At 41.2% G+C, this 13,881-nt stretch overlaps 2 protein-coding genes and 1 long non-coding RNA gene across 3 annotated transcripts in view; 1 reads left to right on the forward strand and 2 right to left on the reverse strand.

The window, feature by feature from the left end:
- Window positions 1-1,087: 1,087 nt before the first annotated feature.
- Window positions 1,088-11,884, reverse strand: sytl3 (synaptotagmin-like 3). Its single transcript, XM_040018596.1, has 13 exons — window positions 8,920-11,884; window positions 8,074-8,283; window positions 6,628-6,695; window positions 5,622-5,673; window positions 5,455-5,521; window positions 5,290-5,362; window positions 4,721-4,848; window positions 4,273-4,395; window positions 3,910-4,076; window positions 3,701-3,797; window positions 2,987-3,157; window positions 2,821-2,877; window positions 1,088-1,830 (listed from the first exon to the last, which is right to left on the reverse strand). The coding sequence occupies exons 1-12, from the start codon at window positions 9,015-9,017 to the stop codon at window positions 2,845-2,847; spliced, it is 1,287 nt and encodes a 428-aa protein (XP_039874530.1). The 5' UTR covers window positions 9,018-11,884; the 3' UTR covers window positions 1,088-1,830; window positions 2,821-2,844.
- Window positions 2,979-6,775, forward strand: LOC120725564. The gene is made up of 3 exons (XR_005694140.1): window positions 2,979-3,092; window positions 3,943-4,095; window positions 6,665-6,775. It is a non-coding gene; the product is annotated as an uncharacterized LOC120725564 (long non-coding RNA).
- A 130-nt stretch (window positions 11,885-12,014) lies between the features above and the next one.
- Window positions 12,015-13,881, reverse strand: part of enpp1 (ectonucleotide pyrophosphatase/phosphodiesterase 1) — a 34,687-nt gene continuing 32,820 nt past the window's right edge. Inside the window, exon 23 of the mRNA XM_040018594.1 lies at window positions 12,015-13,780. Within this exon, the coding sequence (XP_039874528.1) occupies window positions 13,628-13,780 (153 nt within the window). The 3' untranslated portion in view covers window positions 12,015-13,627. The remainder of the gene's footprint in view (window positions 13,781-13,881) is intronic.

Below are 13,881 nucleotides of genomic sequence, written 5' to 3' on the forward strand. Positions count from 1 at the left end.
TGCAAATTAATATAAATATATATATTTGTCAGGAGGTTCAATAAAATCAATTTTCAAAAAAATATTAGAATTTTCTGGTCATTCTGTCATTGTTCTGGGTTTGCAATGTTAAAGACAGACCAGGATGACAGGATGGATTGCTTTTGAGGTTGTATCAACTTTCATGTTCTCCCAAACAACGACTGCTGGGCGCTGATGATAATAGCTTTGTCAGGCGTTGGCATTACAAAGCCAAACTGTATGAAAAGGTAGTCCATAGACTTGGGACTGGTTCTGGCTTGGGATGTTGTGAGACTGATGTTTGTGTTTTTGAATAAAAGAACTCACCAGATGTTCAATGAATTGAAAATGAAACTTGATGCAGAAATTTCCTTTCAAGATGAGCTCTAAAATGAAGTCAGACACGCTAAATGCTTCCCAAAAAGTAGAGCTTTATATTTATAATATCAGCATGTCAGGACTCTCTCACGTTGTTTTGATTCATATTCAGATACTTTTATTTTTACAAAAGCAATTCAGTGTGACAGAAAAATAAATAAAATGACAAAAAACGAAAACACACATGCACGTGGAAGCTGATTGACTTATTATCTGACAGCTGTACTACACATACACTGTAAATAGTTGAATGCTAAATGAGCGTCTTAAAGTGCTGGATGTAAACAAAAATAAATAAATAAATAAATAAATAAATACAATGAGTCTGTAAGCGGCCTGTGCCGCTGCTGGCGTCAATTTCTCCACCTGTTGACGCAGGCGAGCTGACGTCACGCTTAACCTGGTGAGCCTCCAGTTGCCATGGTGAGCCGGGAGAACGCGGAGTCAACAGAATTCCAGGTCAGTGACATCACTGCTCCCAGCACAGAAACCGCCTTATTCCTTCTCTTCTTCTGCTGCTGCTTTCACACGCCGCGTCCACAGAGACAACAAACGTGTCTTTGTACTCGAAGAGCCGCTGTGTGGTGTGTCTGTGCGTGTGTCGACTCAAACTGCTTCCGCTCCACCGCCGGGTGTGGCTCCAGATTTCATTTGTCAGTAACGTTAGCTTAGCGTCTCTTCCACTAATTTTATTTGCATGGACGTTTTGTTGCTGCTCTCCTCTGACAGAAGAACATCGCATTAACGAGGAAAATGGGTCTGAACGGATCGACGAATGTCAGCAGAGAGGCCTTGAACGGAAGTGGCATCACTTTAACTGTTTAACATTTATAAAGCAATAAAATTGTACGTGCTAGCCGTCTGCAACTATGAAGCATCCACAAGCAGTTAATAAACAAATATGTCGGTATGTTAGGTACAACCTCCATCAGGAAGCTGGCTTATCCAATCTTTCTTTAGCTTAAAACTGCAGCACAGGATATTATAAAGTAATTATTAAACAGACTTGGAGCCGATGGTTATAGACTGTAACTTGATTTTTTCAAGGTGCTTAGCAGATGAAAAAAAAAAAAGAAACAGAAAGCTAAATAAATATAACAAGCATAAATAATGTTTCTATAAAGCAATACATTTTTTTATAGTCTGTTCTATAATGCAAAAAAATTATTAATTAATCACAACTGCTTTGCTTGAGGTGGTGTATACATTCATAACGATTGTAGATGCTTCATAGGCGGCATTAAAGTGTTTCCACAGAGGATGTTCAGAAGTGGATCTCTGCTGTTATTGGTCCATTCAAGTCCCCATTATGGTGCCTCAGAGAGGCAGGAGGTGCTTTGATCCCACAGAGTGACGTCCTGGACGAGCAGCAGTGGAGGACTTCAGTCTCCCTCTTTTTTTTAGAAATGGGCGTCTTGTGGATGAGCTCTCTGCTGGCTCTCAGTCAGACGCCTAAATGAGACACGTACATACACAAACACACGAGTTATGTAAACACTCCCTCATGCTTGTTGAACAATGTTGAACAATTACACTTGCGTTCAAAAAGTCACACACCAGAACACACATAGCACACCTGAGGCCTGCGCACACAAGGAGACACACAGGGCCACAATGACGTGTATTTACACTCTGAGTCATGTTTACACTAATGGGAAGGTGTGAAGGACGGTTAGTGGATCATTGCTATGTGGCCCAGTTTGCCTTAAAGGACAACACAAGGTATCCAAAACAGATCCTCTCCTGACCCCTAGTGCCAAAATGAATGCACCTAAAAGGTTAAGGCTCTTGAAATGTGCCTTTAAAAATTATATTAAACACAATTACAGCTCACTTAAATTAAAAAATACACTTTTTTACTTATTTTATTTCATTTTTATTAGAAGACCCTGACCAGCCTTTTCTGAAAAGTGTTGATGACGTTCTCTTAAAATAGTGGTTTTCATAGCTCGCACCTCAGCCCACTTGATAACCACACCAGAAAACCACCTGGAGGATTTCGAACAACATGATATCACTAGCAAATAAAGTAACCTTTAGTCAGAAGAAAACTTTTATTTCAATATTAAATCATTTATATTTGACATATATTAAAATATTTGTTCTGGGGACACTGGCAGAGATGAGTGTAGGTGTAAGTGGGTTGCAAAGTGGTTTGCAGGCCAAAGCAGCTTTAATATTGCCCTATATGATTTAATTTGCCAATTTAAATGAATAAAAAGGTATCAGGTGACACAGATCAGCTGATCTGATAGGTTTACGCTTGTGCTCGACTATGTGACCTCAAACTCACGTACATACACCTTGTAAATTACAGCTTTCAGAATCACTGTCCCACTTGTACTACACCACCTACTACGTATGAACTAAAAAACACATGAACTACACAAGCCTGACGAAAACAAAGCGCTAGACAGACATTTAAGCAAGCTACAAACTCACCATGACTCCGGCCAGCGGTTCTCCTCATTCCTGATCACCTCCGTTTTGTCTTTCAGGCTGAAGGACACAGGAAGGAGATTTTATAGAAAACCACTTCCATATCAGCCATACAGGCAAAAGTCTTCAGCAATAATAAACAAATCTTTTCTGCCGTGCTCCATTTTACCTTCGGACACAGTGGATACCAGTTAAAGCACTGGAATGCCTTGTCTTCAAATCTCCAGCCGTCCAGAGGGATGAGGACTTCACCAAGAAAAACTTTCCTTTTCAGGGTACCTGAATGCCACACAGTCGCCTGTAGCCTCTTTCCAATGAGCATGTTGCGCTGTATGCCATACTGTGAAAAACATTTAAATTTTAGTGAATGCTGTTTACGTTCACAACATTTATTAAAATGTTTTCTTTAAACACTTATTAAGCACATGAGTTTATGGTCTCAGGGCCTAGTTTTGAGTGTTATAGAGCAGCGGATGATATTATTTTTGTAAAATTGAATGAGTCAGAAAGGGAGATAGCCAGGGTACCGTGGAGTGTCCCCCAGTTTTAAGTTCTTGCTCTTTATTTCTGGCTTTAAAACACCCAGATGACTGTAGTGAAAAGGCTCAGCTCAAGTCTTCACAGCAGGACTTTACATCAATTACTGAGCGACTTCACAGTGGCTATGTCCATCTTTTATATACAGACTATGATGGCATCTCAGAGTAGATCATATTTTTGATGCACCAGATAAAAAACTTTCAAAGGAAGAATTTACTGCCCATGAAATCAATAATTTTGTTTCTATAAGTCATGAGCATGCATATGTGCATGCTGCAAGTTTTATTAAACTGATGACACATAGAGACATCCAAAAATAGCTGAAGAGGTTCTTTGTTTTTACCTTCAAAACTTCATTGTAAACCGGATCAGTCGTGTTCTTCTTCACTGACGTCTTCAGTTTGCAGCTCTTGTCCGGCAGCACGTAGATTTTCACGTATCTGTGCAGCAGAATACAAAATAAAAAAATGCTGTTGAAGCTTTGATGGAAAATCACAGGAAATGCGCTCTGCCTCTTTGTGTTGCACAGAGTGACATCAAACGTGTCCTTACGGGTGACACTTCCTCTTCTTGCTGTCTCCGTAGGACAGGTTTCTGCAGGTGCCGACTGTGATCTCCAGACGGGAGGTGTTGGTGTTGAAGGCCAGAGCCAGCTCCAGTTCTCCGGTCACAGAAACGCTCTCAAAGCCCAACTCTGTGCTGGTGCTGCTGCAGCTGCCCTGAGGGAGCCAAATACAGGTTATAGCATCAATTTTACACTTCAGAGGAAAAGGATGAGAGAGGTGTGAGAGAGGATAATTATAAGAGGGGATTTTGTGATCAGGGCTGTTATTTCTGAATATTTCAACCACCGGATGTTGTTTGGGGATTTTATTCATTTTTTTTTTTTTTTAATGAAAATCAGCTGTGACTTACTCTCTTCCCTTCAGAGTACTCAGAACCGAATGAAGTCTCGTCCTCTGCCCCGGTGGAGGAGCCCTCCTGGTCGCTGTCTTTGCTTTTCTTGAACAGGTTTGGAAGACTTGGGACTTTGAAGAGCTGCACAAAGAAAGAGAGTCATTTTCTTTACTCTGCTTTTGAACTTTTTTATATGATATAAAACTATAAAACATCAAGGAGCAGTTTAGGCACAAAAAGCAAAAAGTCGCACTCTCTCTCAGATTTGAGGTTGCTGATGTTATTCCCTGTCATCACCAGCAGGTGCTGCTAAAGGCCCTGAATCAGTTCCCCGTTTTATCTGTGATTTCCCGCTTCGACTCTCAGGCCCAAATATGTGCTCTGCAAAAACACTTTCACTTGCAGCAGAAGCAGCGCTACCACCACAAACTCGACTTGAGTTCAGTGACTGATGCGTTCGACCTACCGTGCTCGATTTGTTTATGTCTGTGTCGGACAGGCTCTTTTGGGTGGAGTGGGTGAAGCTCGAGCCTCTCCATCTGTTGTCGACCTTCAGCAGATCTTCACGGACGTCGTTTTGAGAATTGGAAATCTCTGCAAAGGGAAATGTAAGAAAAGCACAACCCAGTAAATTCCTGTTTACTGGAAAACAAATTTAACGAAGAGGTGCATCCTGTGCTCGGACAAACAACGCTGCTCAAAGAGCTGTGCGTGCGTGGCGGTGTTATCTCCTGCATCATCTAAAGCCTCTTTTGCTGATGCAGTAGGTGTCATGAGCTCACAAGGCTTTTTTTTTCTTCTAAATTATCTCTGGTGAATTTCCTTTGTGGTTATTACTGTGCGTATATTGAGCTCATGATCAGAGTGTGTTTGATAACATCCACAGGAAGTGATGCTACTAATTTCGAAGCAACAATTTCTCACAACTGCACACTGAGAGTATCTGTTGTGTGTTGCACTTTCTGTTATTAAGAAGTAAAGAATTATTGAGCCTGGCAATGCTGACCGCTGGGCCGAGGTTGAACAACGACTTACTTTTAATGTGACTCGTGAAGGAAACCATTAGATTTTCCACAGATTTGGTGAAAGGCTTTGAGTTTTTCCAATCCTGCAGATCAAAAAAAGTAATAATGATTAATCACTTTATACATGTTTCATTTTAACTTGTAAAAAAAATGGGAAAAGAAAATAATACTTTACCCCAGATCTGCTCAGGAAGTGATAATCCAAGTGAGGTGGAGGAGTGGGAGGCACAATGGATATATGACTGCGAAGATACACGAGTCAAAAAATGTAATTTTACAACCACATCGGGACAGAGACTTAACCTGATGTAGAAAAATAAACACTTAGAAGGTAAATAATACCTCAGCACATTGTAGGTCTTCAGTAGATTCTCCCCAACCGTCTCATATTTGTCTGAAAGGACATCAGGAAGGAACAGAAAACCATTTAAATATCCTTAATAGTTAAGTGTTATGATGCCTAGCCACACTATGAACTGAACACATAAAGCCAGCAACATAAAACAACTGCGTTCATTCATATTTTATGAGTCAGTGTAGCTGAACAAGCGTGCATTAATATTGAATAATGATTTATATTTAAAAAAGGAAAAGCAGCTGTGTATGCAGCATGCAAGCGATCCTGTATACTTATTTACAGCTGCTGCCAGTTTAATGTCTACAAGTTCAGAACATATGATAACCATGAGAATATTTTAATCTCTCCCTTTTTAAATTAACGTTCTCAGGATTGTAACTCAAGGAGGCGACCTGTGCTGTTTACTGAACATCAGAGCTGTGAGCTCTAACTTGTGATTGACGGTCATGTTAAACTCTATCTGGAGGGTTGCTGTCGGACGAGCAGACTCTATCTCTATCAGTTGCAAAGGCAGCAAGTGTACTCATAACTTCCTTAGTCTCTTAGGGATGTGAGACAGCAGTCCCAGTTCAGAATTGCAAGCCAACAAGTTGGAGTAAGAAGCTGCAGGTTGGGTCAGTGATCATTCCTGTGTTTGATACTCAATAATAATGTTATTAGGAGTTTTGGTGACTCCTCTGGGCCCTTTTTTATTTCTCTTTTATTTGGTTAGCTTTAGTTTTATGTTGAAACGACAGTGTTCTGGAGTGTAATGAAATAATGCCGAACAGTATCGTGGCATCTCTGCTGCTCTGACACTCAAACTGAATTTCGGATTTGATTGTTGTTTGCCCTGCACACTGTCTGAAGATGTAGCGCTAAAAATCAGAGCCGGGGATAAAAAAAATTATTTAGCAGAGGATGTGCAGACCAGAGATGGGGGAAGTTACCCCCACGCCCTGCAAATCACACCCTATGTGTATGCATGCAGTTTGGGTTTTGCATACAAACCTGTGGTGACTGGAAATTTCTTTGACTTTTCTTCTAGAAACCATTCTCCGGACTTGATTTTTACATCCCTGTGAAGAGGAAGAGCGCCGTGATGAGCAGGTAGAAATGACAAGACGGCCACAATCAATAAAACTACAACTGCAACATCTTCATTTCTCTTTTGAATTTAGCTTTAGTTTGACAAATGTATCTTCGTTCTTTCACAGATAATTAAAGTAGTAAAAGAACAGTTACATCCTTTTCTGAAAGACAAGGCGTAGGTTTCGGAGGAAAACATGCCCCCTCAGTATTCAGAACAAATCATCTATAAACGTGGACACATTTTTACACATGTAAAATACCCACACTGAAAATGAAGAGGCCAAAAATACGTGTAGGAAATACACCTAATCTAAATTTCACTTTTCAGAGATGCTATCTGCATATTTCAAATGTTTATGACAGAGTTCATATAGGGGAAGGGAAGGGGAAGTTTTAAAGAAGCGACAGGATGTGTTAAAATATCTCGTCCCATCTTAACAAGCTAATTAGTGTCACAGCTATTTTAAATAAGACTCGGGACACTTTAAAAGTTATTAGAATAGTTTGTGGTTGATTACCAAACAGCTGGAATGTTGATGATTAATTAAAACAGCGACACTTGACCTGAAACTCATGTTAAAGTTGTAGATTTAATGTAGGTATCAATCAGTCTGAGCGCAGACCTTGTTATTATCGGTTTTCACTCATTATCATTTCCTTCATAAATCTGCTCAACAGAATAATTACCCACATTTTTATGGAGTTGGAGTTCTTCTACTCTTGCTTTGGTTAGTCGGCTCTTGAGAGATTTATTTCAATCATGTTGCTTTAGTGTCCTTGACACAATTTCCTCTTTTTTTGTAGCAATCGGTGCCTTTTAAACTGCAAGTCAGTCTTTACATCATGTTCCTGCAACTGAGGAGGGGGGTTTCAGTCTTTACGTGAAGCTGCTGACTCGAGAAACTGCAGTTTAACAGGGGTGTAGCTAAATCTAGGGAAATTAGGGGGGCTCTTAGTGGTTTGGTCCACTGTCCCCTATTCCCTAATGCCTTTACTTTGAAGGGGAATCTTATACTGTTACGGGGAACGTTTTATGGATGCGGGAAGTCCGTCCACAATTAAATTAGTGTTCTAAATCATTGAATTATCAAATAATTGGTCAGGTTTTTATTTCTAATGTCATTTTCTGATCTCCCACGGACTGTTTAACCATTTCATTGGATAGTTCAGCACGACGACGAGCTCTCTCAACAGTACACAAACAGAGTAAAAGTGAAAGTGTGAGATTTGAGCCTCAGTTACAGTAACCTTCAGTCAGTCACTGCTGGGCTTTACACACGCACAGTCATTCAGTGCTTGATTTGAGCCTCGCTGAGTCACACATTTCAACCCTCTGTACAGCAGGCTCGCTGGTGGCCTCCCTACCTGTACGCGTGGCAGACCGTGCACTTCCAGATCGCTGCTCCCACACGACACTTGTTGCAGATGCGGTGGCTGCAGCCGCGGCAGACTGCGCCAGAGTTCCAGAACTTTCCCAGCGGCCTCTGGCAGCGGGCGCAGGTCCGCTCGCCGTACTGCCGGGCATAGCTCTTTGCACCCTTCCTTCGGAGCTCCTGCAGGTCGTATTTCATCCTCCTGAGGATAGGGAGAACCACAGAGAGCTTTAACTGCGAGATTCACAGACATTTCTCTTCTGACAATAATGAACAGTTTTTAGAACATTTTAATATTTTAAACATCCTTCAGAAATGCATCACTCTGTTATAGATGCTCAACATAAAGCCAGCAGATAAAAATTTCTTCTGGATATAAAAACTGAAGAACAGTATGGTTTTTAAAAAGTATGCCCTTATATGGGGACAATGGGGACATATGGGGTTTCTTTGAGAGCGTAACACAAAGTTACCATAGTTAAACAAGGTTTTATAACATTTTATTGAGCAGAATTAAGTGTCAGCTGCAAAAAAACAAAACAAAAAAACAACAAAACCAACAAGATTTAAAGTCCCCGTGTGAGAAGGTGGTTCTTTCTTTATTTTACGGCACAGTATGAACTTCTGATATCACACTCATGTCTGTATGTTAAGTATGAAACTACTAACAGTTCAGATTTGTAACAGGTAACATCTCTGAAACAGGTTTTGTTTTCAGAAGAATCATATTTTCGCTTTCACGTAATCAATATAAGAGCAGTCGGCCCTGCCTCCTTCCAGCATCCCTAAAAATCTAATTTCATCCCAGCACCTATTAACACTGTTTGAAATGACCCACCTGATCCTGTCTTCTTCGATTGCTCGCATCTGTTTGTCTCTCCGAAGAACCTCCAGGATGCTCTCTCTCTCCATAACTTGAAGCAAACTTAAATCCATGTTTTTGAATTTAAAAAAAAAGAAAGAAATACTGGTTCAGGTCTTCTGTCACTGTCACAGGTCCTGCTCTCTCTGTCTCTCCTCTCTGCTTCACCGTTTTCTTTTTTCACTCCTGTCTCCTCCTCCTCTCCTCTTTAGTCCTCCCCCTCACTGGGCCCAACCCTCAGATCGTCTCTTTCGTCTTCTGGAACTGAAAGATTAAAATAAGGGAGCTAGCAAGGTTATTTCGCGAGCAGTGGAGATTCCCCTTTCCACATCAGAAAGCTACTTGTAGTATTTCTACTTGAATGATTTAAAATAACCTTCTTATCTCCAAGAATACCCGGGAGCTACGCGTCAGAAACACCTGATGACGTAAATAGTTGCTCAGCGGCACAGGATGTCATGAAAAAATGACATGTCCAGATCTGTGATGATCAGTTACCCCTCATTTCCCCTCATGCTGCTCATGTCCTCACAGACCTCCGCTGTGTTAAACCACCGCTGCTTCCTCAGCTGCAGGAAGAGCAGCGATGCTTCACTGATGGCAGGGCAACAGCAAAACAAACCAAATGCCAACCCTGTGCATTATTGATGGCTGACGTGCACCCGTGGCCCAGTTTCTTTTTCTTTTTTGTTTTTATTATTAGATCAATAGCTCTGTTTCATGTTTTACTTCAAAAGAAGTCACTTGACAGTCCTTGGAAATAAGCTCATCCACTGGTTTGAGGTTTACAACAGAAGATCAGCTGTGTGTGTGTTTGTGAAGAAGCTAGAATATCTTGAACACATCTCATGTCTTGTATTTTCTTGGCTTACTGAAAATGTTCAGTTTGCATAACATTGCATGTAGAGTTGTGACTGTGTTACTTACCACAAACAGTCATCATACAATTTAACAGATGTAGCTGTGAACTGGCTTGAAAGTGACACATGGACCTTATTTTTTGTTTTTTAATCCTTAGTTATTTTTAATCACTGCCTCTCTTCCACAGCTTGTCTCTTCTCCCTCCCCTCACCCCCAACTAGTCAAATGGTTGCCCCTCCTTGAACCTAGCTCTGCTTGAAGTGGAGCTTTTCCTTTCCACTGTCGCCAAGGGGTCAAAGGCGGTTGTTATTGTAGATTCTTTACACTACAATTTAAAGCACATTGAGACGACTGCTGTTGTGATTTGGCGCTGTGTAAACAAAACTGCACTGAATTGCTTGCATGCCTGACCCCACAGCTGGGTGTGTGGTCAGTTTATAAGGAGAGTCAATCAGCAACGTGGGAGGAAGTAAAGGAGAAAGCTGATTCTTTAATATCTCATTCATTTGGAAGACGTCATTCCCGAGCGCTTAACATCTCAATCTGGACTGAGACCATTTTCCTTCCCGGCAGCGCACAGGCGTGGGGAGCAGAGAGGAAATGGCCTGTCGAAGAGCTGGATGTCAACCTGTGTTAGCAGATAAGGCCCGTCGTTGTCACTAAACAGAGCTGCCAGGAGGCTGAAGAAAACAGTCAGTGCTAGTAATAATTAGGCCTCACGGCTCAGAGAGGGGCACGGCTGTTATCTGTCCTCTGCTTACGTGCTCTGTGCCGCTCTTGAGCTCTAAATACCAGGCGAGGCAACAAGTTGCACACTTAAAAACTACTAGTAGCAGATGCCTCATTCGAAGAGTAGCTCAGTTTACAGATGATAGTCTTCGTTATCACAATAATGCAAGCACACTCATCTCAGACTCGCCTCTACGATGCAAAGGGGCCATAATGATTCAGGCTTTGCGTGGTTTAGTGGTTAGCGCTTTAACATCCGAGAAGAGAGGGAGGAGGATTGTATCAGGCCACTGCAGCAATGACAGTAAAAAGGGCACCTGACTAATTTCATTGAGACCTACATATAGCATATCGTGAGAAACCCCAAGGCGGTCACGTGGTCTCTGACACACTTCCCACCCAGATGAGGGGCTTCCAGGAAGGCTTCAGTGACAGCATGCAAACTCTGGCCTTAAAGCCAGAAGCGTCTGCAGCAAGTGAATTCCAAATAAAAACCTCACAGCTGCTTTTTCATGCTTGCAACCCACAGTGACTGACAATAGAAACTATGTCAGGTACACATTTTTAAAAATGACCCATCTAACAAAACTCGCTCACGTCACAAAACCTTGCTGTGAGGTGACACAGACTCCCAAAATACTTTCCAGGAAATTATGTGCATGTTATCGAGCTGCGTGTATATTTAAACTAAACTTATCATCTTCATGCAGTTCATCACAGCAACTGAAAAAAAAAAAAAGCTCAGAAAAGCTGGCGTCATCTTTCTGCATTTCCTTTGCAAGAGACGTGCCCTCTGCTTCAGTTTGAGCCGGATTTGAAAACTTTCATATAAGAGTTAAAATAAAGGAACTACTGACTCAAGGTACACTTGAAAATATGAATGCCAGATGAAGTAATAAAACATTTGAAGTCATACAGATTGATCATCATAAGAAGAGCATGCAGTAGACCTTATTCAGCCAGCTCAGCAATTCAACAACTGAATGGCGGACTTCACAGAAAGATTTTACACAACAAAAAAAATTTTTTCTTTCTCAATGACTAAAGATGCAGTGAGACAACTTGTACCCTTTTCTTGCCAAACCATCAACCGACACTTGAGAAAAGCATTGTGACAACTGCACCAGCCTTGCAACAACCTCAAATGGAAAGTAGGCTCAGGTTTTCTGACATGAGAATTGGGTCACCTCAGAGTTTACGAGGTGCAGAGCTGAAAGCTGCAAGATCTTACCTTCTGGCTTCTTGCGCTGCCTGAGTGGTCAGCCTGAGGAAGTGGCATACTTTAAGCACATAGGGTAACGTACTTCCTTCCTTTTCACATGTACATGTACAGCTTCAACCTGAAGGAGACTTGAAGAGCAACTGCTGCTTCCCTCGCTCTACATGACGCTGTAACTGCAATCGTGTGAAGCGAAAGTGATTTGTGCACCTTGAATCTTGGCTGATAAAAGGTCATAAACAAAAGGAAACAAGTCACAAGCTCAATGTGGAAGTTTGTTTTTTATATGAAATTTTTCATGTGTGAAAAACTGCAGCAACCAATAGAAAAGGCTTGGTATACATGAAATCTATATGACTTCATATACGAGCAGTACGCGAAGATGAAAAATCAAAGACTGAATAATGATTTTGCTGATCCACACATTCAGATGCACACAGTCACGGACGGATTAATGAACTGAGCTCACACAGCTTCTCTTCATCTCCAACTAAACGCTGAAGTTTAGCGGCTGCCTGAAAATTCATCTTCCCAGGAAAAAGTTACCAAATGGCCGCGGAGGAAGAAAATGACAACAGGGATGTAAAATCACTTCAGTGAGGTTACAAAATGGAACGAAAGACACAAAACAACCAGAAAGAGTCCGAAAAAAGACAGAATAGAAACAAAATCTTAAATAATTCTCCAGATCTGAATTTTTCTTATCTGTGAAGAAGAAAAAACATCAGTAATTCCTGTTTACCACCAACACCGAGCACCAGAATAATAATAAAAAGCAGTTTACTCGAATGATCCTTAAACATTACAGCTTTCACCAGACTTGCTTTACCCCCGTGAGGTGTAAGTTACGCTCATGATCTTCAAGGACTTTTTTAGGAGATCAATTTTCTGAAGTCTTGATTGTTCAGGGTTACAGCTGCCTCACGTGATCAACAGTTATTAGAGCTTCACACCTGCTGCTTCTAGAAGAAGGTACATCAGGCTGCTCTCTTATAAAAGCCTCGCCAGGGTGGATGGATCACTGTGTTTAATTTGGCAAAGATTTTATGCTGGATACCCTTTATCTGGGCTTAAGACCGGTGCTAGCTTGTGACTATGCGAATGTGTTAACCACAAGACCGCACACTACACAGTTCACATGACCTATGATATATTTAGCAGCTATTTTAGTATAAAACACCAGGGATCCTTGCTAAATGTAAACTTTGCTTTCAGTGTTCTTTGCAGTTGCTTTATGTCTCTCTGTGTTGGAGAAAGAAAAGGCTTTTACATGTCTGAGCCCAGACTGGCTCAAACGTGTCTCACACAGTAATCCTTCCAAGCATACAGCATAGGCGCACATTTAAAAGCTGAATAATTCATTCATTTTACAAAAAATACCAATGGGTGTAAAAAGAAAAGAAACACATACAAAAAAGAAGGGCAAAACATATTCATGCTAGATGTTTTTCCAGCTGCTGCAGACAGCTCCCCTGATGTGTGGCAAGCTTCACTCAACATAAACAGTTCTTCCATCAATAAAAACTCTCTTTTCCCTTTAGTTTTATTCCAGTTTTCCAATCTGGAAATGGGAACCCGGAAATACTTTGGAATCATTTTATTAGATGCGATGGTGTTTTTAAGCTCCATTCATTATTTACTTATTCATTTTTTTTGTACACAATCAAAATCAATAAAAATGTCCTTTAAAAATGTCACTTCAAATAATGGATGGAGCTTAAGAATGAGTTCAGTCTGAAATGAGGGAAGTCTATAAGTAAAGCATCTGTTAAACCCACAGTTATCGGGTTAACTGTTTGTCCATGTGGGCAGACATCTGCACACCAATATGGCTTCCTCTGCCAGTTAAAGCTTCACTCGATAAAGTCTGTGAGTTTAATAAGTGTGTAGAAATGTCTTCATCCGCAGTGTCTCTTCCACTGATAACCTGTCGTGGTAGAAGCTGAGTCCGGTAAGGAGCTCGATGTCTCGCACTCGAGCGGTGTGGAGCTTCAGCCAGTCTTCCACCCACGTCAAGTCCGTCCCATTCTGAAGAAAAGCAGAAAGTGGGGGAGGCGTATATTAAAATTATGCAGTATTAAGAAGGGTCTGACAGCAGGTTTCCACAGAGGCAGACTGAAATAGACTGT

Source organism: Simochromis diagramma, unplaced genomic scaffold (genome assembly GCF_900408965.1).
Source record: "Simochromis diagramma unplaced genomic scaffold, fSimDia1.1 OVJJ01000802.1, whole genome shotgun sequence".
NCBI classification, from domain to species: domain Eukaryota; kingdom Metazoa; phylum Chordata; class Actinopteri; order Cichliformes; family Cichlidae; genus Simochromis; species Simochromis diagramma.

Bases quoted from the DNA above. Each gene is read 5' to 3' on its own strand.
- sytl3 (XM_040018596.1), bottom strand. From the start codon at position 9,017: ATGGATTTAAGTTTGCTTCAAGTTATGGAGAGAGAGAGCATCCTGGAG. The intron at 5,522-5,621 runs GTATTATTTACC...GTATCTTCGCAG, and splicing joins AAGACCTACAATGTGCTGAG to TCATATATCCATTGTGCCTC. The intron at 3,158-3,700 runs GTAAAAACAAAG...TGTTTTTCACAG, and splicing joins TTTACAATGAAGTTTTGAAG to TATGGCATACAGCGCAACAT.